At 38.9% G+C, this 26,396-nt stretch overlaps 2 protein-coding genes and 2 long non-coding RNA genes across 7 annotated transcripts; 1 reads left to right on the top strand and 3 right to left on the bottom strand.

Annotated features, from left to right (window-relative positions):
- Positions 1–280: 280 nt before the first annotated feature.
- On the bottom strand, positions 281–9,406 carry LOC101482714 (uncharacterized). Its single transcript, XR_013098391.1, has 3 exons — positions 9,241–9,406; positions 1,673–1,752; positions 281–1,585 (listed from the first exon to the last, which is right to left on the bottom strand). It is a non-coding gene; the product is annotated as an uncharacterized LOC101482714 (long non-coding RNA).
- Positions 9,407–10,741: 1,335 nt separating this feature from the next.
- On the bottom strand, positions 10,742–17,283 carry LOC143418397 (ATP-dependent RNA helicase DHX58-like). 4 transcript variants are annotated; one of them, XM_076883356.1, is made up of 13 exons: positions 17,049–17,281; positions 15,871–15,976; positions 15,527–15,756; positions 15,208–15,412; positions 14,942–15,132; positions 14,740–14,853; positions 13,636–13,768; positions 13,324–13,509; positions 12,983–13,233; positions 12,559–12,870; positions 12,287–12,474; positions 12,106–12,199; positions 10,742–12,020 (listed from the first exon to the last, which is right to left on the bottom strand). In XM_076883356.1, the coding sequence occupies exons 3-13, from the start codon at positions 15,701–15,703 to the stop codon at positions 11,838–11,840; spliced, it is 2,034 nt and encodes a 677-aa protein (XP_076739471.1). In that variant the 5' UTR covers positions 15,704–15,756; positions 15,871–15,976; positions 17,049–17,281; the 3' UTR covers positions 10,742–11,837. The 4 variants fall into 4 exon arrangements, with proteins under 4 accessions (XP_076739471.1, XP_076739470.1, XP_076739472.1 ...); XM_076883355.1 differs by having other exon boundaries at positions 15,871–16,029; positions 17,204–17,278; XM_076883357.1 differs by having other exon boundaries at positions 17,156–17,174.
- On the top strand, positions 15,956–25,626 carry LOC143418398 (uncharacterized). The gene is made up of 3 exons (XR_013098392.1): positions 15,956–16,044; positions 23,901–24,054; positions 24,348–25,626. It is a non-coding gene; the product is annotated as an uncharacterized LOC143418398 (long non-coding RNA).
- Positions 20,287–24,391, bottom strand: LOC101468974 (DEXH (Asp-Glu-X-His) box polypeptide 58). Its single transcript, XM_014408066.3, has 12 exons — positions 24,289–24,391; positions 23,905–24,134; positions 23,606–23,810; positions 23,340–23,530; positions 23,138–23,251; positions 22,605–22,737; positions 22,294–22,479; positions 21,919–22,169; positions 21,497–21,808; positions 21,211–21,401; positions 21,030–21,123; positions 20,287–20,935 (listed from the first exon to the last, which is right to left on the bottom strand). The coding sequence occupies exons 2-12, from the start codon at positions 24,079–24,081 to the stop codon at positions 20,750–20,752; spliced, it is 2,040 nt and encodes a 679-aa protein (XP_014263552.3). The 5' UTR covers positions 24,082–24,134; positions 24,289–24,391; the 3' UTR covers positions 20,287–20,749.
- Positions 25,627–26,396: the final 770 nt, after the last annotated feature.

The following is a 26,396-nucleotide window of genomic DNA, read 5'->3' as shown; positions in this document are numbered from 1 at the left end:
CACCGTTCTACCAAACTCAGTTTCCAATCATTTTTTAACTCTCCCATGCAATCGGTTCCCCTGATTTCTGCCCCACCTCACACTCTGCGTCTCCCTCTCCATCTCCCCCTCCCTTTTCTCTAATCGTTCTGTTTTGCACTGAAGGTTACTCATGCCTGCAGGGCTATGAAAATGTCAGAAAGGCCCACTCCATTTTCAGCTACGTAAATAGCCATTTCCCGCCAGAGCAAACCCACTTTCCCAGGTCTGACCTGCCACGTTCCACATCTCACTTCGCACCTCCTTCTCCAATACCTGAATAGAATAGTGAGGGGGGGAAATAACGGTCCTCCTTTATTGCCAGTCATTTTGATATAACAGAGTGTTTCCATTGTCTTCTGTAGGCATTTAACCCTTGTTCTATATTTAAACAATCTGAAACAACAACCGTTTTTCCATCTGTGTCATCAGGTTTAGTGTCAGTTTTTGTGTTTTTATTTTTTTTTCATGTTTCTTTCTTGTGGTTTTTCATCACCTGTCTTGTTACTACTTCCTGTATTTCTTAGCCTCCCCCCCTCATTTGCATTACCTGTTGTGGCGTAGGTGTGGTCTCTGGCCCGCTGCAGAGGAGGCGTGGCACAGTGAGCTCCCGGGGCGGCGTGGAGGCGGAGTGAACAGGTGTGCTAGGGACACCTGATTGATTGTGACTCTTTTTATATTGCAGTGACAGTTGAGGAGGGCTGGTGAGCGGAAGTGACAGCCGAGCGTTTATCCATTGCATATCTGCCTCATGCTTCTTCCACTCAACTTTGAACTGCTGTTTTGTTTTTGCACATTTTCATTGTTCATGCATTCGAATCCCCTCTTCAACAGCACTTTACATGAGAAATTCTATTGACAAACTTTACTAAATTAATCCTCAAAATGGGATTAAATATTCTGATATAATCACAAACGTGCAACGGCAGTGTTGAAAGAACATGCTAAAATAACTTTCCAGAACTCACAAAAGAAAAGAAATGGACTTTTAAACCTTGCCTAAAATCATTTTGTACTGTCATTATAATTTATCAGCACTTTTCATTGACAGACATAGAGAAAGCACTTACAGTGAAGAAAATGACAAGCAGTGAAAAGAAACCCCTCTCTCTCCTCCAAGCCGCAAAAAGTTGCAAATCAAATCTTGGTTCCATTAAAATTTTACTCTTAACACTCAAGGGACAAATGCTCTTTTAAGGCTGAGCAAGTGCAGTAGTTCTCAAAGGTTTAGTGTTTTCCCTGAATTAAAATAGAGCTTTGGATGCAGTAGTGAGAGGATGTGTGGGATGGAGAGGATGTCAAAGAAATATTAAACTGGATTTGTGCCCTGAGTGTTTTACTGAATAAATATAATCACTTATTTGATCTCTCGTGTTCTCTAAAACAAATGTTCTTGCTTTTCTGCCCCGCACATCCTCACACTTTGAGAGTAGGGTCATGCAAGGCTAGTTCATTTCCGTGTGCTGTGTCCCAGAAAACCCTGACGGGCTGCACGTCAGTCCCGTCCTCCTCCTCTTCTCCCCTTCACTAACACTCTCCTGATCTTCGTTTTCAATTTCCTGCAGCTCTGCAAGACAATGGAGAGCTACATCAAAGGCCTGCATGACGGGTTTTATAGCTCACATCAGCAAAAAAAGAAAAAAAATTCACTCACAAGTCCTATTCAATAGCATTTGAACAACTCATCATCTTTCAATCCACTTGCAACCAAGGTTCCGTTTTTCTCCGAGGCTTCTTTTTAAGAAAGTCAAATAAAAACTGTTTAGACAGCTGAAGAGTGGAAATCATTTCCAGAGGCCACGATCCATTACTATTTTTTTTTTAAAAAGTATAAGGAATAGAAGCGAGATATGATATGTGAAAACAGACAATATGCCTTTACATCAATGTCAAGGCCATACAAGCTGAAAGTATCGTTTTTCATGGTCTCATATGTATTCCCTCTGACAAGACATGATTCATGCCACAGCCTAACCACATGTTATACTCCGGATGTGAGTGCAAAAGTACACATGCATGTACACACATTATGGTATTGTATTCTATTGTATTGTACGACTGGAAATAACAGTGAAATAATGCACAAAAAACCCCATAATTGAACAGTACATATATAAAATGACTTCAGGATCCATTCAGGCAAATTTACCTCGGTTTACTCAGTGTTGCTCTTCTCATAACAATGGGTATATTGAGTCAGCACTGTCAGTCTAGCAGTGCCCCCCTTCCCGCCGTGACTGAAAATGACTTTCAACAGCTTGATCGAATTAATTGGCTTGACTGTTGGGCAGGGAAGGATAGCTAGACCATTAGCTATTGAAAGAGAAAAGATTGACAAGTGCGTTGTTTCACTGAAATAAATGAGAGGGAGGACAGCGGCTGAAGGCAGAGTGAAGGGTACACAAAGAAAACAGGCCTTAGATGAGGACAAAAGAATAGACTTTGCAAAAATGAGCCTGCTTTGTTTCCACTCCTTGGCAGGAATCAGATGTTTTGCTGTGCTCCATCTTGTGAAGCATGACTCCCTCTTCTCCTTAGACACAAAACCTATCATTTGGACATTTGTGGACAGAAGAAAGAAAAGCGGCTTCACCAAAGACAGGAATAGACATTTTGAGGGATGTGGGGAAATTGGGGTGTGGTGGCAGCATGAAAAGCATTCAGCATGGAAAATTTATTTTCCAATAGTAGAAAACGCATGGTACTACATTCATTCATGCTCTGGGGATAGTATGTTATTACTGTGATAGTCAAATCCAAGAAAAAGCAAAACAATCAATGCTTTTATGATGTTGCTAATCATATGGATCGTTCCTAAATAATTCCCTGTGTTAACCATAAGGAATATTAGAGACCAGTGAGGCTGTGGCCAAGCTGTAGCACCGTGGATGCCACGCTGCCGTATAGCTGCTTGTGTCAGGGTTACTTTGAGGGCAGGGCAGAGGTGTGGAACTCATTCTAATTGGATCTGTCAAAACTCGCTATCAGTTAATGTAGTGCTTCTATTAAGCAAAGCTGCAGCCCATGACCTGCAGCACTCCGAGCATGATCAATGGTTCCATTTATTATTTTGCTCTTGTTGTCGCTGTTATTGGTGGTGATGATGATGATGCTGTCATTAATGATGCTCATTCAAAATGCCTGTTACATTTTGTCTGCGACTGATTCCATTATTTACATACTGCCGTCATGCAAGTAGCAATGCTAAACCCACCACCTTTCTTTTCTTGCATAGAAAGCAGTTTGCAAAGATAAAAGTCTCAGATTTACTGTTAAACATTTGCAATAAGTTTCTTTAAAATAACTTCTATGTGATTTTGGACAGCATCTTAGTTTTATAGTACTAAAAACTGAACAGTTCCTTACATTGCTCACTTTATCTTCTGCTTCTGCCCCTTCAATAATTCTAGCGTCTTACCCTGCAGTTACAGTAAGTCACTCTGGAAACGAGAACAATTCAAATAAACCAGTCTAAGATTTGCAGAAGTATCCTCTCTCCCTTGACTGTCTCAGATGGAAGAAAGGGATCAATACCTCAATTCGCCAGAGTAAATCTGTAGAAATCCTTTTATGCTACATGAGCCCTGTACTTATCTGTGGCTATACTTGCACACAGAAACAAGGTTTTTCCATAGCTTTGATTGCACTGCTTGGGGACTTGAAAAGTGTTTATAAGCCATCCCTGTAAGCATGTTGTGTTGTCTCATTCGGTTCATATCAGATTATTCCCATCAGAGCTTGTCCCGTGTCTTGGCAAGGTTACAGATGATGAATGACTTCACTTTCAGTTCGTTTTTCATCTTGAGGACATATGCTGCCGTTCCTCCTGACTAATTCAACCCCTGACTTTTCTATACTCTATGCAGGTATTCATATAGCTCTTTTTTTCTACCTTAATTGGAATCTCTCTATATTATTGTACATTTTCTGCCTCTTTCTGTCACATGCATAGTTTTCTGCAAGACTTTTCAGGCAGTTTTTTGTGTTGGTTTTGCTTTTTTGTCATTGTTTTCTCGCTGCTTATCTGAGCCCAGGCATCTTCATAATAAAGACTGGTTTGTATAAATGTTTTTTTCAGTTCTACGCATCTGCACATAATGTGTCTGTGTGCATATTTAGGCCTCATGTAATAAGAAATAAACAAACATTTAGAAATACTGAGAAACTACATTGAGACACAACATCTGCAAATTGGTTGTTTCTGCAACAGCCAATTTAGATGATCAATGTTCTAAATATTTTCTTAGAAATTAATGAACCACTGGAATACCATACGATCAGAGATGGGCAGTAACGCGTTACTTGTAACGCGTTACTGTAATCTGATTACTTTTTTCGAGTAACGAGTAAAGTAAGGGATTACTATTGCAAAATCGGTAATTAGATTACCGTTACTTTCCCGTAGGAACGCTGCGTTACTGCGTTACTAAAACCGTGATTTTTTGCGAGAATGTCTCACGACAGTGACGTAAGCGAGTGCGCCGTTAGTGACAACAGCTGTGTGCAGATCAACAATGGATCACATATCGAGTGCGGGAGAGAGTATGAGCGTGCAGCGTTTAAAGCGTGGAAGTACTGACCTTACTTTGAGTTTGATTCCATAAAAAGTGACAAAAACATTAGCGTCCATCGTGCGTGGGAAGAAAACTTCCAAGGAAGCACCAAGAGCGCAACGACGTAATGGGAAACTCACAGAGACACTGCCGTATCCTTCCACTGACCGCTGCACACCTGCACCAGGGTAAACCTCCGCCTACTGCAGTCCTGCTTTACAGGTGAAAATAGAGCAACAGGACCGCTGAGTCTTTGACTTTATTTATGTTCTGCTGTGTTTTACTTGCATCTATTTGAAAGAGTGAGTGTAAACACAAAAAATTATTTTATTTTATGTGCTGGAATGTGCAGAAAATAGGTTTAAATGTTAAACTCATTTATTCAACTCAGAGAATGTTGCATATAATTAAATTTTTGCTTGATGCATAAAGTTAAAAGATTAAAAATGATAAAACAAGTTAAAAAAAGAGACTTTTCCATTTGATTACATTTTGTATGATGGATTATGTAGAAAAAGTAGAATTGGGCTGAAAGATCTATCGCTTTATCACCTATTCAGGTTGTAAATCGTGTTTTTAAAAAGTAACTAAGTAACTAAGTAACTAAGTAATTAATTACTTTTGAAAATAAGTAATCAGTAAAGTAACGGGATTACTTTTTTGGGGAAGTAATCAGTAATTAGTTACTGATTACTTTTTTCAAGTAACTTGACCAACACTGCATACGATACCATAAATTATTGTCAAATTGCCATTTGTTGTAGAACAATCAATCTGAAAGCACAAGACGTTGAATCAAAAATGACAAAACCAGATTACATGACGAGGGGAAAAAAGTCATATTTGAGAAACTGCTTGTTTTTTACTTGATGAATTAATAACATGATAGAAAGTAAGGCTCTAGGTAGCAATTATAATTTATTATTATACAACTGAATATCCCCTTGTTATTTATTTGATTAATCATCAAATGATTCAGTTAATGAAGATTCAAAAATGGTGGGAAAATATATTGTTTTTTAGAGGGCAAACATGTCTCTGACTCACTGGAAATCGAAACATATATTACACAAACACAGGGCTCAACCAAGACAATATTAAAAATGTAAAAAGTGAGTCTCTGAAGGATTCTTTGCTTTTAAATATTTCAACAATTAACTAATAGTCATTCATTTTCCCACTGGACTCATTTAATATGGAACCAATATTTTGTTATAGTTAAAGGCGTTCAAATTAAAATATTCAATTAGCCCTTTCATCCTTCATCACCCCCAAAGAAATACATTTTTGTACACATTTAAACAGGACCACACTCAATCATCCTGCAATCATCAGCATAGACATGAGTAAAAAGAAACAAAACAAAAGAGAAAAACAAAAAAAAACCCACAGTGTGCTTTCATATGAATCCGCAATAATCTTCACTAGTCTGAATGAGTCAAAGCGACTCAACGTGGATTAATAACAAGGATTAGTGAGACATAAACTGCAGCAGAGGCAAAAGAAAAAGGGACAGAACGACATATTTATTTGAGTCTAAATCTACAAAGACAAAGGAGCTGATAGTGGACTTCAGCACTAAGCAGGAGAGGAACTACCAGACCCCCGTCATCAACGAGTGCCCAGTGGAGAGAGTGGACAGCTTCAAATACCTCGGAGTTCACATCACGCAGGACCTGTCATGGTCCTGTCACATCAACACCGTGGTGAAAAAGGCCCGACAGCGTCTCTACCACCTCAGACGCTTGAGAGACTTCCAACTGCCCTCCAAGGTGCTCAGGAACTTTTACTCGTGCACCATAGAGAGCATCCTGGCGGGAAACATCTTAACCTGGTTCGGGAACAGCACCATGCAGGACAGACGAGCTCTACAGAGGGTTGTGCGGTCAGCTGAGCGCACCATCCGCTCCGAGCTCCCTGACCTGCACTCAATCTACAGCAGGCGGTGCTGGACCAAGGCCAGGAAGATCGTGAAGGACCTCAGCCATCCCAACAACAGACTGTTCTCTCTGTTGAGGTCAGGAAAGCGATTCCGTTCCCTGAAGACCAACACAGAGAGACTGAGGAGGAGCTTCTTCCCGCAGGCGATACGGTCTCTCAATCACACCACCACACAGTACTGACCCACACATATGGTTCTTACACACACACTGGACTTTCTGGACATTGTTTTTGCACAACACTGGTCACTATATTCTTCATTTCCAGTTAATACTTGTACAGCTGCTGTTATTGTGTATATATTTATTTATATTTAGATTTCTTCATACATTCTTATATAGTTCTATATTGTGTATTGTGTATTTTGTTGTACAGTTATTTTATTTTCAACTTTAATTTATATATTTTATCTTATTCTTCCCAGTTAAATTTACCCTTCATTCTAATTTGTGTTGTACAGTTATTTCATTTTTAACCTTAATTTATATTTTATTCCTTCCTAGTTAAATTTACCCTTTTTAATTTTTCATATTTATTTCCTATCTTATTCATAGCCTTTTCCTTTTTTGTTTTCTTTAGGTCACAAGCAGTTGTCCAAGCATTTCACTACATATCGTACTGTGTATGACTGTGTACGTGACAAATAAAATTTGAATTTGAATTTACAAGTATACAGTTGTGGTCAGAGGTCTACATACACTCAGTGGATATCACAGCAATTTGGGCTTTTAGTGATTTCTGTGAACTGTTCTTCTTCCGGCGAGGAATAGTTTTACAGTACTAATGAGTGGGGGAAAAGGAATTCGGTGCACAAATTTGTGTTTAATATGAATTTTATCTAATCCACAAAGTAGTATATGTATAATGTATAATGTTGACCAAGTATTGAATAGGAAATGGATAGGATAGTATTGAATAGGAAACTTGTGGTCCCCATTAAAAGATATGTGTAGTACAATCATTCCGCTCTGGAAAAACAGTTCAAAGAATTCGTTAAAAGGTTTTTATGCTGGAGCTGTAGAAGCATTAAATGCTGCAATAACAATATCCACATGAATGTGCTCCGTGCCATAAACGGTGTGTGCAATTTCAGATTGTATGTTATAAGTATTTATATAGTTTATAGCTTTATATTGTTTTTGTGATGAAGACTGCATTTAATTTAATTATATATGTTAAAGTTTATAAATACAAAACAGATATTCTCTTTTCTTCTAAAAGCTCAAAACTATACCGTGACATTCGCGGCCAGGTTGAGTGTTTATAAAAAAATCTGACCACAACTAGGTCTACATACAGTGTAATCAGTAATTATATAACATTTCATAACTCTCGAGTAATTTTGCTGCTGCTTTGATATCCTGCTTTATGGACCAAAAGGCAGCTGTGCTTGTTTTGTCTTTTTAAGAGTTTATTTTTTGCCAGTAAAACAGCTGAACCATCTGCAGAGTTTAGGGGCATCAAAGGTCCTGATGAAGCACTTATGGGGAGTTCATCTTTGAGATTCTAGTAATCAAGCAGGCAGTTCTATCACAAGGAAAGCAGAAGAAAGAAACAAGATAGCGAGGAGCAGACAAAAGCTCAGGCAGAAAGAGGCAGACAGTAAAGACAAGCACCTCTTTTAAGCTGCTCCATAATAAAGCATGAAATAGGCTGGTTAAGTCGTGGCTCTGGCACGGACACTAGTCCACTTCAGAGAGCTACATCCTCAATCAAAGAAGAAATGCAACAACAAAGATGTACTCTGTGCACAGTATAATTGCTTTCATGTCCACAAAAACAGAAGCATCTGGGTGTTAAACAAATTGAATGCGTCGAAATTGTAGTTGTGCATAAAATTTAACACCCACACTCCCTCCAAATCAAAAGAATCCAGCAAAGTGGACTGCAATGCACTGACCTGAACTACAAATAAGACAAAATACAGACAGACACTGAAAATCTCAAGGCCGAGCTTGTCAGTAAAGGTAACCCGAGCCGTTATGTTGCCATGAGAATAGGGACAGTGAAGTCCTATCACCTCTACAAGAAGGTCGACAAGCAACACAGCAACCTCTCAGGTGGCAAGAGTGGCTGCCTGACAAGTAGGCTGGCCCCGAGGAAAAGCCCATCTCGGTGACAGCTTCACTTTACCCTAGGAGATATTTGTGTCTGTCTGTGTCCTGTGTGAGAGTCCTGGAGTGAGTATGTCTGACAGCTACACAGGAAAAAAACACTATTGTGTTGAACCGTTGACATCATGAATGTATTGGTTGTTTAGACCAGTTTGGCACTAGTCTAAAAGCTGTGAATTTAATGTGCAGGCAGAAAACCGACCCATCAAGCAACTGATGCACTTTAAAGATTCCATTCATATTGAAGCAGAGGCTTAAAAATCAACTGCTGAATAGCAGAATTTATAATAATAATAATAATTCTCCTCAAAATACATTTCGCTATTGCACAGAAAAATAAAGTAATTGAGAAATTAAGCTGAACTTTAACCAGATGAGACATGTGTACTCAATTGCTACAGAGCATCTACAAGTTTGTCCTCCCCTGAGAGGCTATTCATCCGCACTCAGAGCAACCTTAAGAAGCCAGCGCCTGGAAAGAACAAGGTCAGTATGTCATAATGAAATGCAAGTAATACCAACAGGCTGATAAGCATTAAATGAAAAAAGCTCATTTTGTGGTTGAAAAAAAAGAGATGCCAATTTGTAATTAGGCTAAATTAAAAAACACTTACAACATGCAGCTGAATCAGAAGAAAGGAACAGAGCAGTGCACCACAGTTTGCAGAAGCATCAGTATGGTTGACTGTCCTTCGTAGCTTAAAAAGAATCCAGCCAGCTGTGTTAGTTTCTTGGCTAATAAGCGGAGGTGGCCAGGTCACCTAGCTACCATTACAAGTTGCTAATTAGGTCAAATTGATCCTCAGTCAAATTGAAGGAGGCACTCAAGATTCATATTACCTGGCTGCCTGTAAGACAAATCTCTTCCTTCTCACCAAGAGGGTGAACACTGAGCCCCCATCTTTTAATTTTCATCTATTAGTACCACCATTTTTTCCTAGATTAATCATTATTTGAATTTTGAAAACAAAACAAAACAAGGGGACAACGTTGGCTCACACAGTTACATGGATAATTAAACATAGATCTGGGGGGGAAGTGTGCACACAAAATGTAAATAATAAATGCCCATCATTATTATTATTATGCATGACAAAATCACTGCAACTCTTAATATTGTTGAAAAATTAAATCTTGTTCAAAAAAGGCTAAACCCACGCTGATGTGAAAACAAGCATGTTCTGTTGGTGAACTTGTCTAATTAAAATTCACATTACAGTTCAGCTCCAACGCAGACTGTGAGTTTCCATGTCTCCAATGTCTCAAAAGACAGAATGTCCCCAGTGCCGCTTTCAAAACACGAGGATACGTTCTGTCTTGCTTGTACTTACAGATGTGTATGCCATAAAAACTAATGATTCTATTGTGTGTCTTAAAGGATTCCCTATATCGTACAAACAAATCTACACTGCATTTGTGTATGTAATCTCTGTGTATGTACACCTACCTATGTAATCATTCATTGCTCAACTACTCCAACTTGCTTTAATTTCAGAAGACACCTAATTGCAATTAAGATGCATGGGGTGTTGAGCTGGGAAGTAAAAGGAAGTAATCAGTGCTGATTATAGAGCCAGAGCCTGATCAGAGTAAATCATATACTGACTGTACGTCTCCTCTGTGCCCGCCTGAATCGGAGTCGGGAATGAGACGGAACAGAGCCTGTTTTTAGTGTGATTATGTCCATGGCAGCACTACAGACTCCAGCTCGCTGCCAGATTTGAAAGGATTATGCCGCGTGTGACACCATGAGGTTGACCTAATCTTGTGGAGAGACACACAAAGATAATTTATGGGTCACATCGGACATGAATCTGTCCAATATGTTTTCCAGCTTTTAAATTTATAGTTTCCCCACCAGTCTCTTTAGTTTCAGTTTATGGGTTTGTTTTGCAAACTGTTCTATATAAAACACAAAGTGCTGCTTATGTATGTGGAGTTTGATTTGTGTATGTAAACACAGGAGCTTAACGAAACTCCAAGTCTAGCTGTCTAGGTCTGCATTCTGAGTGCTGCCAAAATGTGAGGGTTCTGAAAAACTGGTAAAGACATTATGCAACTAAATGTATTTTTTGAATTCTGTATGTTTAAATGAAAATTTGCAAGTATAATAAATCACTTCCCCTGTTTATTTGATATTAAATGATCCAAGCTGAAATGCATTAGCACATATTGATCTAGCGATGCAGAAGAAGCATGGTGATCTGAAACAGTCAAAACATTTCATGGCAGCATTCAGGTTATAGTTTAAATATGTAAACAGACGGTCTTTGAGGACGGTGTTTTTAAGTACCACCTTTTCATATAATGCTTTTTCTTGTACATCAGTTGACTGAAAAGAGTGCACAATATTTGCTTTGCTATGCTCCACACATACATCAGGAGACTATACCATCTCAATGTAGTCGCTAATGAGAAACTTCACTGAAACATTTGGGGAATGAATGCCTTGCTCAAGGGTTTTGACAAGTTTGACTGTGAGTAGAGTCATACATTCATTCTTTCTCAGCCTTATCTTTACTTTATCCATGTATTCAGACTCCCTTCTATTACATCAGAGCCCCGGGCCATAGAGGGCCAATTTTTTAGTGTGAAAATCCACATGGAAAGCTTCAATCCTGGCTTTAGTCACACCATTTGTTAGCAGTAATGAGGGCAGATGAGAACTGTAGCGTTTTGCAGATTGTGAACATTGGCTATCCAACAGTGACACCTACTGGCTAATAAAGTCAAAATTAATCATTTCAAAAGACATGTCTGATTTTATTTGATATTAATTAATGTAACATTAATTCATATTAAACACACAAAAAGGGATTTAGACTTAGTAGACAATTTCTTAACATTAGGATAAGTATTTATATAAATGTCAGATGATCACTGTACTCCCACTTACATAATTCAAACACACATTGGTAATATTACATCTAAACTAATTGTAAAATAGCTAAAAATTCATGTAAAATGAATCTTTTCTTAATGACATGTCAAATGCTCATGGTTCATGTTCTTTGCTTCTGTACTTGACTTGAGATGTGAATGAGGAAATACTCTATGTACAAAACAAATGCAAATAATTACAAGCATGATTGGTGCATTAAAGGTTTTGGCACGCAGGGCTCGCAGAACAAAGACTTAACATCTGTGGAGCAAATCTGTGAAAAGAAACTCGAGAATAGGAAAACCCACACAGAGCTCTCTTATTGATGTCTTAATCGAGCAAGAAATTTTCCTGGCAGTACTCTTTAAAGTTGAACTCCTCAACAGTGAAAGGTACATCCTTCCACTTCTTCACTGGGAGCCGCTCTTGACCAGGGCTCTCCAGAACAAAGTTCTTAATGGCTAGATTTGGCAGTATGGCACACTTCTTGTACTTTATCTCGAATCCCCATTTCTGTAAATTTACACAAGAACAACACTCAGAATCCAACACGAGCATGAACGTAACATTATGTTTTGTTTTTATTTGAAGAGGGTACCTCGCTGCATATTTTACAGCCGATTGTACACCCAGGCTCCCAGTCCTCAAAGCTTCTTTTTAGAGTCAGTTGGTCTCCAAATGTATAGTGTTTCCTGAGGACAAACCAAAAGAAAAGATATTTTACTTTGTCCCCAACATGCTTTTGCGTTAACTCTTAGATCAGAACATATTTAACTCACTTAAAGTCAGGGTTGACGTTGACGTACATGTTCTCAACTAGCTTGATGTCACTGCCAGAAGCCACAGGGGTAAAACAGCTTCGACACAAGAGCTGGATACTGGAAGCAGTGTTACGACTCCTCTTCTCTGCTTGGCGCCTCTGTTCAATTTTGGTGCAAGTGACTACCATCTCTTGAAGCTGAGTAATCTGGAGACAAGGAAGAATGGAAGGTGATGTTAATACCACGGGGCTGTGAAATGTATTAAGGACTGGTAGAGTATATACGCTCACCTTTGTGCAAAAGTCTTGAGGGGTCATAGTTTGCACACGGTCAATGGCTTGTCCAGTCAGCTCCTCCAGATATTCATTCATGCGCTCTCGGCGATCTTCACGCCCGCCTGCTTGGGCTACGACTGCATACTCACTGTTTTCTGCTCGTGCACGTCCACTGGCCTGCTGCTGGGCGATCTCATTAGTAAGGAGTCCGTAGCGCACCACCAGGTTGCATTCAGGTATATCAAGACCTTCTTCGGCCACACTGGTAGAGATCAGGAGGTTCAGAGAACCCATACGGAAATTCCTGATTGTTTCTGCCTGTCCATTCTATAAGAAATATGCAAATAAAAAAGCATGGAAACATGCAGAAATGTCCATAGAGATGTTACTGAATGTGACTGACTCAAAGCTTATAGGCGAAGACTGTATATCATCATACCTGTGTCATGTAGGTGTTGCCATTACCAGCGCCGATGAGGATGTCTGCCTTGATGCCAGCTTCCTGCAATGCCCTGTTTTTGAGGACCCAGTCTTTCAGGCAGTGGGTGCTTTTACGAGTTTTACTGAAGATGATTGCCCTTGATGGGACACCTGACCCAAACTGTTGTAACAGAGTGCTCTGAAGTTCATCCATCTTTGGGTTATCAAAGCGAGAATCCATAGCAAGGTTCTTTAGCTCCACCTGATTCTCTGTGTGCCACAAAATAGTGACGCAAGTGATGGTTATATTTGCTGAAACCATGAAAATGTGGATTATAATGAAAATATGAGGACTCTCACCTTCAAAAAGTTCCAACAGGAAGGTGTCTGTCCCATCAATGGGATTGGTTCTCTTTTTGGAGTAATACTCCTCTAAGGAGCGATAAGCATCAATCATCCGTAAGGTGTCATTGATGAGGAGGGCATCATTATATTGCCTTAGGTGTAACGCACATTGTGCAAGCAGCCTGTTTTTCTCCTGTACGCCTGGTCAAAGAAACAGATGTAAGCAGAAGCATTGTTTCATCTAAAGATTTACTTACTCTAATTAATTCTATGAAAAAATATGCTCAAAACAAAATCACGTTCCAAGGTTAAAAACTAAGTCTGTACCTCGGTGCTCTAGATTCACCACATCTGCCTCATATTCTTGTGTTCCGCACTCTTTAAGTCTGAAGTCTGGGGGAAGGTTCATGTGACTGTGGATGCTGTTCATCATCGATATCAGATGATCACGAAATGGATCCTCAAAGAAAAACACGTGTTTGTGTTTACTAGCAGATACTGTTTTTCAACAAGTGGTTGTTGTCCTGAGGCCAGCATTTGTATGATACCTCTGGGACAGCAACTGCTTCAGCCAATAACATAATATTATATTAAATATAAAAAAATGTTTACAGTCTGATACTACAGGGTTATTTTTTATTATATATTAAAATGTGCATTTGCTTCTTAGTTTAGTATTTTTCCATGATTTGTTTAAGATATCTAAACTTAATATGTGTGTGATAGCTAAGGGTCTCTGCTACAATGCAAGTTCAGCATACCCATGATAGCTTAACTGGTTTCACTAACTAACGTCAGTGGTAAAGCAAATGTGTTAAACAGGCCATTAAGTCAAACCTGAGTTTCCCAATGTAAAAGCATTTTAATGGGAAAGGCATGTTGTTGGCAACATGTGAGCAGTCAAAAACACAAACAGGTTTACAAGCAGCACAGTGAATTATTTCACAAAGAAAGGGAAAGTGGTAAAGCTCTGTCACTAAAACACTGGAAGATCTGATAGATTATTTCTTTTTTTTTCTTTAGATGTGCACTAGAAAACTTTACCATCATTTTTTTTCTAAATGAGCAAGTAAAGAATACATACAAAAACATTCAAATTTAGAGTTATCTTGCAATTTTCATATAAGATCAACAAGGTTAACAAGTGCTCTGTTTGTGTTTCATGCCAAGAGGTGATGTTAGGAATGGGAATAGAAACAAAGATAATAAGGGAAAAACATAAACTTTATAGAAGGATACGAAATATTTATCCCATATCTGGCAATTTCTTTTTTATTACAGCAAATGAAAACCTGCTTCTAGTGCTACTGTCACAAAAACAACAACAACAACAACAACAATAACAACAACAACGTGTTGTTTTTATAAATACAAGAAAATTGTAATTTTCGTATTTCAAATAAATAAAAACAGGTATAAAAATATGCTTACTTTAAGTCTTTCTTTTACAATTTTGAAGCTTTTTCTGGGTTTGGGCACCACTTCCTTCAGTTCAGATGCATATTCTTTAGCTGAAACTATGACTGAGTCCAAGTTGGCACAAATCTGAAAGGAGGAGCATTTTCAAGCAAAGCCAGCTAATTAAATAGAGATAAATTATATAAAAAGCTCAAATAAAAAATGAATCCCTGACCTCCAGTACATGCTCCACAGCCTTTTCCAGTGCCTTTGCGCCTCCTGTCCCTGGGGATGCTGTGAGGCCCAAGATCTGTGGCAGTGGTTTTTCTCCCTTCAACTTTTTCTCCACATAGAGTCTCATTACTTTGTTGTAGGCTTCCTCCTTGTGAGTATGGTGGCACTCATCAATTATCAGCAGAGTAATATCTGTAGAAAATCCTCAAGTCAGTTCATTTCAGCATAAAAGCATAATCAGACATGTTTAAGCTCACTTTGACTCACCTGAGAGCTCGACATGTCTTGCTTCCTCTTTGTTAATCAGAGCGTTGTACAAGATCTGCGCTGTGCAGATGACTACTTGTGACTGCTTCACCACTAACCCAAAAAAGTCCTTTTCCTTATTCTCTCCACTGACTTTCTTAATAATGAAGGTACCACCCAGGTGAGGCTCAAACTCTTTGTTGTAGTGTTGGTCAACAAGATGAACCTGAATTATAGAGCACATCAAAAACATTATATTTAGTCACCTTTAGTCACAGCAGGTGTATAATAGTTTTTTTTTTGTCTTAAAAATTAAATCCCCTCTTTCTGTTTTAGGTACCTTGTTTACGAGGACCATCACTTTAGCATTTGGTGTGGTCTCCAGGTGTTTTTTGGCCACATACACTGCAGCGCGGGTCTTTCCACCTCCTGTCGGTAACCATATTATGATGTTCTCTCCTTTAAGAGCCCTTTCAACCACTTCCTGCTGGTAGTTATGCAGTCCAAAATCTGCCATTTCGCAGTGCCCTTTTGTTCAGTAATATTTTTGCGTGGCATAGAATACAGATACTGTAGAAGAGAAATGGACACCCAGTTGTGACTTCAAACTCTTAGCCTTAAAAGTCTGCTGGAGCAAAGCTAGTGACAAAACAAACAGAAAGAAAGTCAGCCTTCTGAACTCACCAGTGACGAAGCTCTGTGTAGTTTTGTCTCTTTTTCAGCCGTCACAAGACAGTTGCAAGCTGGTGATGTTTTCAATTTTGTTTGGACTGCCCATGTCACGTGGAAACTGGAAAATGAAACTTATCTGAACTCAGAAAGTTGGCCCTCATGAGGGAGTCTCTGGATGAACAGAAGGTGATTACTAAAATATCTACTCTTAACTCGCACTGCCTATTGTTTTTAGTTTTGCTTTCCTCATGTAACAAACAGCTTGTTAGTGTTGCAAAAAAAAAAAAATCCCCTTGTCTGTTTTAATGTCAGCTCACGTAACTTGATCTCTACCCTCTGGCAAAAGAGCTTCAGCAGTATTTGGTTTCAGTTTCCTTTCATTGTGTTACAGTCAAATTCTTCATCTTTACAATGTAGTCTAAATGTTTATAGATCTAAACCATAAAAAACTAATTTCAGCTGTTAGTTGACAATGACATTTTCTAAAGACTGAGCTCAAATGAAACATCTAAATTTGAGATAATCAATGTATGCACAATATCATATTTTTGTAAACTAATTTGTAGTATTACATCTAAGTGCACTTTAAAATGACTACAATGGTTCATGGAAGTTCATCTTTTTGATTACATAAAGTGTACACGATGGTTAAGGTTCATGTTACAGCAGGAGATGGTTTTATCATTTGCTTCTGTGCTGGACTTGAGAGGAAAGTGAAGAACTCCTTACAACAACATGCAAAGGGGATGATACAATGGCCGTGGTCTGGGTTCATTCAAACGTCCAGCTGCAAAATGATTAACTTGCATTTTCTTAATGAAAATAGGCTCACAAACTCCAGTAGATTGCAAAAGAAAACCCCCTTTCCTCCCTTACAGGGGTCTCAATTGTGAGAACGTCATGATGTTAACAAATATTTATTTCTCTTTCAATGTTTTCCTTCCACCCTGAATCTCCAAAGAAAAATACATAGTCACTGTGGATAGGGTCTTCTTGTACGTTATCCTATTCCTGTGTATTTACATAAGAACAACACAATCCCTAACTATGGATCTATTTGTACTAGGGCTGCAACAGAAGACTATTTTGGTAGTCGACTAATCTGCCAATTTTTCTTTGATTAGTCAACGAGTATTTCAATAACTCTTATCTTCGCTTCCTGTAGGCAAACCTGTTCTAGGGTATCTCACCTGCTCAGGTGATTAGCTAGCATATCCTGAGAAGTTTCCGGTAAGCTAACATAAACATGAACATAAACATTACTGTACAAGCATTAACATGGAATTACTGTACAAACGTTAACATAAACACGGTCAACGCAACGCACTAGCTCTCTCAAACTGACTCATTCAGAGTTGACGTCACAGCTCCAGGGTGCTTCCTGTAACTGCGGTCAAGTGAGCCCTCACACACGAAGTCAGGTCAAGCTAGCCGCACCGCCAGCCGCACCTACAATCGTATTGCACTTTTCTTCCGTATATTACGGTACGGGTGCCGACTGGCTTAGAAGCGCTTCTGGATACTTGCATTTTTCCTTTTCTCAATTCTCAAGTACGCGAGTCCGTTCTCATTTTAGACTGCAGGACCAGCAGCTGGTGCTGTGTACAAGTATGGGCATCATCAGTGACAGAGATGCCAAAAGGAAGAGCAAATTCATCTGCAAGGTTAGAAGCAGCACTGGTGGGCGAAGGTCAGAGGTCACTGAACAAACGGTTCTCCATTATAGACACCCCATCACACCTGCTTCATTCCACCTTTGTAAAGCAGCATAGCTTCTTCTCCCTCTAACTGATTCAACCTTTCAGCCATGAAGTACACGTCAGGAAATCATTCCTATTGTTATGTCTGTAAAAGTGTACAATAACTCTTCGGTATGTGGCACGATCAATACAATGTCTGTGCCTTCACCTGGAGACTGGCGGTCCATCACACAAGGATTCCAGGAGCGCTGGAACTTCCCTCTCTGCTGTGGAGCTCTGGATGGGAAGCACGTCCAGAAAAAGGCCCCCCCATACATCATGTAGGAGACACACACATCAATATACACTAAATATTTACTTCATTTCTTTTTTTGTGGTGCCCAAATTTATGCACCTGCTTAAATTTTCTTTAAACAATTATTGCACACTTCTTTTCACTTCTCAAATATCGCTGTGTGTCTCCTATATGATATATTTAACTGACATTTTTTATTGTAACAACCAACGATTTATACGGGAAAATAATGGCTATTAACAAGGTTGCCCAAACTTTTTTGCGGTGTGAACACACCATAGAATCCAGTGAAATATTCACGTCACCTTTAACAATTTTCTTGTTATAGAATTAAAAAAATACACAATATCAAAAATACAGCACAGCAGTTTAGTTGGGGATAAGGTCAGGTTGAACAAAAATATACAGTATAGTGAGAAGACAAATGTATTGTCAACTCTTACCGAATTTGTAATTCTTTTTATTATTTTTAACGTGTAGTGTAATAATTATATATTAATGTATATCATATAAATATATATATATATAGCTAATATTTCAAATCTCGAAGTGGATTAAGAAGTAAAATAGTGAAAAATGCAAGTATTCAGAAGACTGTTTCTAACCCAGTCGGCACCCATACCGTAATATGTGTATGAAAAGTGCAACAGGATTGTATAGGTGCAGCTGGCGCCAGGGCTCACTTGATCGCAGTCTTCCTGTAGTGTACTGCAGTGTAGTATACCTTGTATTACAAAAACATATTTATTAGTAGACAGTATAATTCTGCGTCTACAAATTTTTATAGTCGACGTCATCGATTATGTCGACAAATCGTGCAGCCCAATTTGACACTAGTGTTTAAAGTATTATTAAATTATAGTATTATTATTATAGTATTATTAAACACAGTATTAAAGTCTGTGCCCTGTTTAAATTACTATATCTGATTCTACATCCAGGCGCCCAGTTCCCAAAATGTTAGAAATGTTGACGTTCACTGACCTGAGAGCACAACATGTCTTAATACCTCCTTGTTAGTCAGAGCATTGTATAAGAGCTGTGCTGTGCAGATGAAAGGCTCTGACGTCTGCACCAGTAACACAAAGAAATGCTTCTTATTGGTCTCTCCACTGACTTGGTCCAGCTCTTTGCTCTCAAACTCTTTTCTTCAGGATTGGCCAACAAGACAAACCTAAATTGTGGATTGCATTAAATAATAACTTGTCATCATCTTCAGCTAGAGAAGTTTGACATAGCCAGGCTTTCTGTCTTAGTTAAGCCAGGCTTTCTGCTTAGGGCTCTGTGTGCACTCAGAGGAAATAAAGCATTTGATGGATCATTTTACACTTCTTCTGCACAAAAATGACAGATTTGACAGATGCCTAGTTCAGAGACACTAGGAGTCAGTCAAATAAAGATGTATAAAGAATATTTACAGCTAAAGCCAGCACTGGTGTTGCAAATAAGTCAAGAGAGCTGCAGACAATCAGTAATAATTTGAATTAATGAGTTTATAGATTTATTTTACAACTCAGTAATAAATTACATCTAAACTTAAGCTCTAAAATAGATCTAATAAAGATTCAGTGTTCAGACCTGATACTATCCCACTGCTTATTGAAGGTTAAATGCCTCATCCGTGGCCAGATCACAGCAAAATATATATATTTTGACTTATCCTTGGGAATAAGTCTGCTTTAAACAGACTTTATAATTGTAAAACATGTATGCCTTACTCCAGTGTGACAAATTGCAATTTGAAATAATCATATCTCTAATGTAGATCAGTTATATGGTGTTAAACCACAACAGTTAAAATACATAACTATGTATTGATCCAGTAATACTGAGGGTGCATCCCCAGGTGTTAAAACATTACATTAAAGTCTCTGAAGTCAGCATTTTCACATATCCTTTTTTTTTTTAATGTTTTTATGTAACAGTTTTATACAGAGATATAAACAGAAATATATATTTTTATATCCTCATCCCAGCAAATAACGTGTGTCTATTCAGTCAACTGAATGCACATCTCTTTTACAGTGGTTGCCTAGACACATCAGAAGGCTGCACAACCGTGCTCCTGACGTGGATAATACCATAATTTATAGAAACAGTTGGGGATTAAATGCCTTGCTCATGGGTCTGTCATGTTTGACTGTGGCCTGCAAGTCATTCATTCTCAGTATATTTCCACATTATCTGCAGATTCAGACATTTCCATTACATCCACATCTTTCGATGTGAAAATCCTCGTGGAAAGCTTTAATCCTGGCTTTACGAAAACATTTCTTGTGCTATCCAAGACTGACACCTACTGATTAATAAAGGCAAACTTATGAAAAATCAATCATTTCAAAAGGAGCATTTGTTTAAATTAATCAAATTTAGATTTAGTTAAAAAAATTATATGCTACAATATAGAAAAAATAAAAAGGATGATTTCATCTGTTAGTGAACAATGATAATTCTTAAGATTAGGCTCTCATAAAACATCTGATTTAGTTACAGAAATTGTCCACAATGTCAAACTTCATACACACATCAACAGCATTACATCTGAACACATTTTAAAATAGCTAAAACAGTTCATGTTAATTAATCTCCTCTTGATGGCATGTCACATATTCATGATGTTTAAGGGTCATGTTATAGAAGAAGGCAAATGAACTCAGGCACTGGGCATAAACGAAGCATTCACTAATTGCTAATTATAAACATGACTGATGCACTAAGGTTTTTAGCTGCCTCAGGCACCATGGAACAATGACCGAGCATATGTGGAGTGAATTTTTCAAGTCTGTGTTCATGCAAACATCCAACCATACAACAGTATGGTGTTCTAAAAGAAACTGGAGTCTCAAAATCAAGTAAAGTGCAGAAGAAAACCACACAGAGCTTTCTGGTTTGTGGCTCAATCAAAGAGGTCAGGGAAGTTTTCCTGGCAGTACTCTTCATAGTCAAAGTCCTCAACAGTGAAAGGTACATCTTTCCATTTCTTTACTGTTATCCTGCCTTTGGGGGTTTCCAGGGCAAAGTTCTTAATGGCTAGATTTGGCATTAAGACATGCTTTTTGTATTTTATCTCGAATCCCCATTCCTGTGAATGTGTATAAGAATAACAGTCAGATTCCAACATGAGCATGAACTGTGGATCTATTTAGATACAGTATTAAACAGTGAGTTCACTGTACCTTGTCGCATTTTTTGCATCTGATTCTACACCCAGGCTCCCAGTCCTCAAAGCTCCTTTCTAGAATCACCCGCTCTGCAACTTTGTAGTGATTCCTGAGGACAAACAAGAAGCAAAGATATTTTTATTTGGTCTCAACATACTTCTGCTTTAACTCTTAGATCAGAACATCTTTAACTCACTTAAAGTCAGGGCTGACGTTGACATATTGCGTATTGTCAACAAGTTGAATGTCACTGCCAGAAGCCACAGGGGTAAAACAGTTTCGACACAAGAACTGGATATTGGAAGCAGTATTACTCCTCCTCTTCTCCGTTTTGCAGCTTTCTTCAATTTTACTAGAAATAATTGCCTTTTGTTGAAGCTCACTTAACTGGAATCACAGAGGAATGGATGATAATGTTAGTAACACTGGGCAGTGAGAGTGAGAGCAGTAAGTTATGGCTCGGTAGTGTCCTTAAACATCACCTTTAAATAAAACTCGTGGTGACTCATACGTTGCACACGGTCAATGGCTTTACCAGTCAGCTCCTCCAGATATTCATTGATGCGCTCTCTGCGATGTTCACGCCCGCCTGCTTGGGCTACGACTGCATACTGACTGTTTTTTGCTCGTGCACGTCCACTTGCCTGCTGCTGGGCGATCTCATTAGTAAGGAGTCCGTAGCGCACCACCAGGTTGCATTCAGGTATATCAAGACCTTCTTCGGCCACACTGGTGGAGATCAGGAGGTTCAGAGAACCCATACGGAAACTCCTGATTGTTTCTGCCTGTTCATTCTATAAGAAATATGCAAATAAAAGCATGGAAACATGCAGAAATGTCCATAGAGATGTTACTGAATGTGACTGACTCAAAGCTTATCGGTGAAGACTGTATATCATCATACCTGTGTCATGTAGGTGATGCCATTACCAGCACCAGTGAGGATGTCTGCCTTGATGCCAGCATCTTTCAATGCCCTGTTTTTGAGGACCCAGTCTTTCAGGCAGTGGGTGCTTTTGCGAGTTTTACTGAAGAGAATTCCTCTTGATGGGACACCTGACCCAAACTGTTGTAACAGAGTGCGTTGAAGTTCATCCATCTTTGGGTTCTCAAAGCGAGAATCCATAGCAAGGTTCCTTAGCTCCACCTGATTCTCTGTGTGCCACAAAATAGTAATATTTTTATTGGCTGAAATCATCAAACGTTGCATTATGAGCTACAAAATAAAGTTATGGTATTAACACATAACAGCAAGTGATGAAAATGTTAGGATTTTCACCTTCAAAAAGTCCCAACAAGAAGAAGTCTGTCCCATCAATGGCCTTGGTGCTCTTTGTGGAGTAATACTCCTCTAGGGAACGATAAGCATCAATCATCCTCAAGGTGTCATTGATGAGGAGGGCATCATTGTACTGCCTGAGGTGTAACGCACATTGTGCAAGCAGTCTGTTGTTGTCTCGTACTCCTGGTCAAAGAGGACAGATACAAACAGCAGTATTCTTTTATTTAAATACTGATTACCTTAACTCTCACAAAATCCGTTGTATTTACCGCTGCCATCAGCAGAAGGATTAAATGCTACGGTCTTACCTCGCTGTTCCAGAACCACCACATCTGCTTCATATTCTTGTGTTCCACACTCTCTCAGTTTGAAGTCTGGAGGAATATCCATGTAACCGTGGATAATCGTCATCATTGACTTCAGATGATCACCAAAAGGATCCTCAAAGAAAAACATGTATTTGTGGTTACTAGCAGGTCCCAATTTTTGCCAGGTGGCTGTCATCCCAGGGCAAAAAATGCCTCAGACAGTCAGTCAGTGATGTGACACCCAAGAGCCCTTTAAGCACAGGCAAAATTAAAAGGAAATTTTTGAAAATCTTTATTTTAGATTCTGCTACTACAGATATATTTGACTCTTATATTAGCATTTTTCCAAGGTGGAATTAAATTAACACTAGTCTTGGGAGTGGCAATAAAAGTATTTGTGGTCTTTTCTGAGGTGAACTAGTAGATGAGGCTTTTACCCATTAGTCTCTCAGTGCATTTGTTCATGTTACAAGAAAATGCAGTTTTTCAAAATCCATCAGTTTGTTGTTGTTTGTTTTTTAATATCTGCTTACTCTATCTCTCATGTTGACAATGTTGAAGGTTTTTCTGGGTCTGGGCACCACTTCCTTCAGTTCAGGAGCATACTGTTTAGTTGAAACTATGGCTGAATCCAAGTTGGCACAAATCTGAAAGGAGGAGCATTTTCAAGCAAAGCCAGCTAATTAAATAGAGATAAATTATATAAAAAGCTCAAATAAAAAATGAATCCCTGACCTCCAGTACATGCTCCACAGCCTTTTCCAGTGCCTTTGCGCCTCCTGTCCCTGGGGATGCTGTGAGGCCCAAGATCTGTGGCAGTGGTTTTTCTCCCTTCAGCTTCTTCTCCACATAAAGTCTCATTACTTTGTTGTAGACAGACTCCTTGTGAGTATGGTGGCACTCATCAATTATCAGCAGAGTAATATCTGTAGAAAATCCTCAAGTCAGTTCATTTCAGCATAACAGCATAATCAGACGTGTTTAAGCTCACTTTGACTCACCTGAGAGCTCAACATGTCTTGCTTCCTCCTTGTTAATCAGAGCATTGTACAAGATCTGTGCTGTGCAGATGACCACATCTGACTCTTGCACCACTAACCCAAAAAAGTCCTTTTCATCACTCTCTCCGCTCACTTTCCTAACAGCATAGCGTAGACCCAGGTGAGGCTCAAACTCTTTGTTGTAGTGTTGGTCAACAAGATGAACCTGAATAATAGAACACATCAAAAACATTATATGAAGTCATCTTCTTATACCAGTTTTACGATGGTTTTTATTGCCCTTTTTCTGTTTTAGGTACCTTGTTTACGAGAACCATCACTTTAGCATTTGGTGTGGTCTCCAGGTGTTTTTTGGCCACATACACTGCAGCGCGGGTCTTTCCACCTCCTGTCGGTAACCATATTATGATGTTCTCTCGTTTAAGAGCCCTTTCAACCACTTCCTGCTGGTAGGTATATAGTCCAAAATCTGACATTTTCCAGTGTCTTTTTGTCCAATAATACTTTAGAATGGCATAGATTTCAGATACTGTAGAAAAGAAATGGACACCACATTGCAATTTGAAGGCTTAAACGTCTGTAGGACTAAAGCTGGTGACAAAACAAGCAAGCATTCTGAGAAGCATAGTGAATAGAAACACTTGATATCATTTATATATGAAGAAAATGTAATTTTAACTCACCAGTCAGTGCTGACAGAGCTCTGTGTTGTTCTGCTTCTTTCCTCTTCCGCTGTCACCAGGCACTGCAAGTTGGTGAGGTTTTAAACTCTGTTTGGACAGGCTGTGTCACGTGGAAATTGGAAAACGAAACCTCTATGTTCTCAGAACAGTGGGCCTCACGAGGGAGTCTCTTGAAGAACGGCAGCAGGTGATCATTATGCAGTGACAAGGGAAGAATGAGCTTCACTAAAATAAAGTAGGTTCTTCTAAGAAAAGCCACACCCAAGGTACTGCTTAGAAATCGATTTATTTATTTATTAGTCAAGGTAATTCCCTAACTTAACGTATTCATTGTAGTTTTGTTTTCCAGACACAGCTTGTCAGAATTAGTCTTTAAAAAAGGCATGGGGATTTTTTACATGTACTCATTCACTTGTTTTCTGCCCTCTGGCAAGAAAAGAGCTTCAACAGTATTTGGCTGCGTTACAGAGCTTGGGTACAGCTTAAGTCACCATCAAAAAAGTTGTGCCATCTGAAAACATATAAACTCACAAGTAAGAATAACCAAAACCAAAAACTAAAACCATAGTTGCCCTTTTTTCAAAGGAGCTTGGAAAGAAAGTGGCTTCTTCAGTTCTAAAACCAAACGGCGGAGAATCTCAGGTATGTAAACCTTAATAGTGGTTGTCCCTTAAGAGGGTGATAGGCCTCGCCGTATCATGTGACCTAAGGTAACGTGACGCAAGGTGTGAATCGGGGTTAAGGCACCTTGGAAGGGATCTCAGAACTGCACTGAAGGTGGAATAAGCCACCGACTCTGTTCAGCTATGGCCTCTTTTACTCCACTTTGAAACCATTGTCATCTTCTCAATTCAAATTGCGAACATTGGCATTCTTAAGAGAGTGACCTTTAACCTTTAGCTGCAGATGTACCACTGAGTCGAGGTGGCTCTTCTATATTACACCATGCATGGTTTTTTTGGACTGGCTGTTTAGAACTGAAGAAGCCTCTCGGATGAGAGAAGACACATCGTCATGAAACTTTAAAAAGTCCTGTGGCTTTCATTCTAAGCTCTGTAATTAGTTGGCACATTGTGTAAAATATCAAAAACAAGATGCAATTATCTGCAGATCTCGTAAAGCGTTAAAAGAGGAGAGCATGCTACACTATGGTGAACACGGGCCTCTACCAAATTTTTTGCAACATGTTGCTGCCATCAAATCCAAAGTGACCACATTTTTTCTCTTTAAAATAGTACAGTTTCTCAGTTTAAACATTTGGTGTGTTTTACTATGTTCTACTGTGAATAAAATGTGGGTTTATGAGATTTGCAAACCATTGCTTTGTTCTTTTATTTACATTTTATATAGGGCTCCATATTTTGGAATTGGGGTTGTACTTCAAAGCAGTCCAGCTCGTTTAATTTTTCATAGTACAGGGAGTACACAATTATTAGGCAAGTTGTATTTTTGAGGAATAATTTTATTATTGAACAACAACCATGTTCTCAATGAACCCAAAAAACTCATTAATAACAAAGCTGAATGTTTTTGGAAGTAGTTTTTAGTTTTAGCTATTTTAGGGGGATATCTGTGTGTGCAGGTGACTATTACTGTGCATAATTATTAGGCAACTTAACAAAAAACAAATATATACCCATTTCAATTATTTATTTTTACCAGTGAAACCAATATAACATCTCCACATTCACAAATATACATTTCCGACATCCATCTATCCATCCATCTTCATCCGCTTTATCCGGGGCCGGGTCGCGGGGGCAGCAGCCTAAGCATTTCTGACATTCAAAAACAAAACAAAAACAAATCAGCGACCAATATAGCCACCTTTCTTTGCAAGGACACTCAAAAGCCTGCCATCCATGGATTCTGTCAGTGTTTTGATCTGTTCACCATCAACATTGTGTGCAGCAGCAACCACAGCCTCCCAGACACTGTTCAGAGAGGAGTACTGTTTTCCCTCCTTGTAAATCTCACATTTGATGATGGACCACAGGTTCTCAATGGGGTTCAGATCAGGTGAACAAGGTGGCCATGTCATTAGTTTTTCTTCTTTTATACCCTTTCTTGCCAGCCACACTGTGGAGTACTTGGACGCGTGTGATGGA

Source organism: Maylandia zebra, linkage group LG4, assembly GCF_041146795.1.
Source record: "Maylandia zebra isolate NMK-2024a linkage group LG4, Mzebra_GT3a, whole genome shotgun sequence".
In the NCBI taxonomy this organism is placed as follows: Eukaryota; Metazoa; Chordata; class Actinopteri; order Cichliformes; family Cichlidae; genus Maylandia; species Maylandia zebra.
This window is presented reverse-complemented; position numbering and strand designations above follow the sequence as displayed.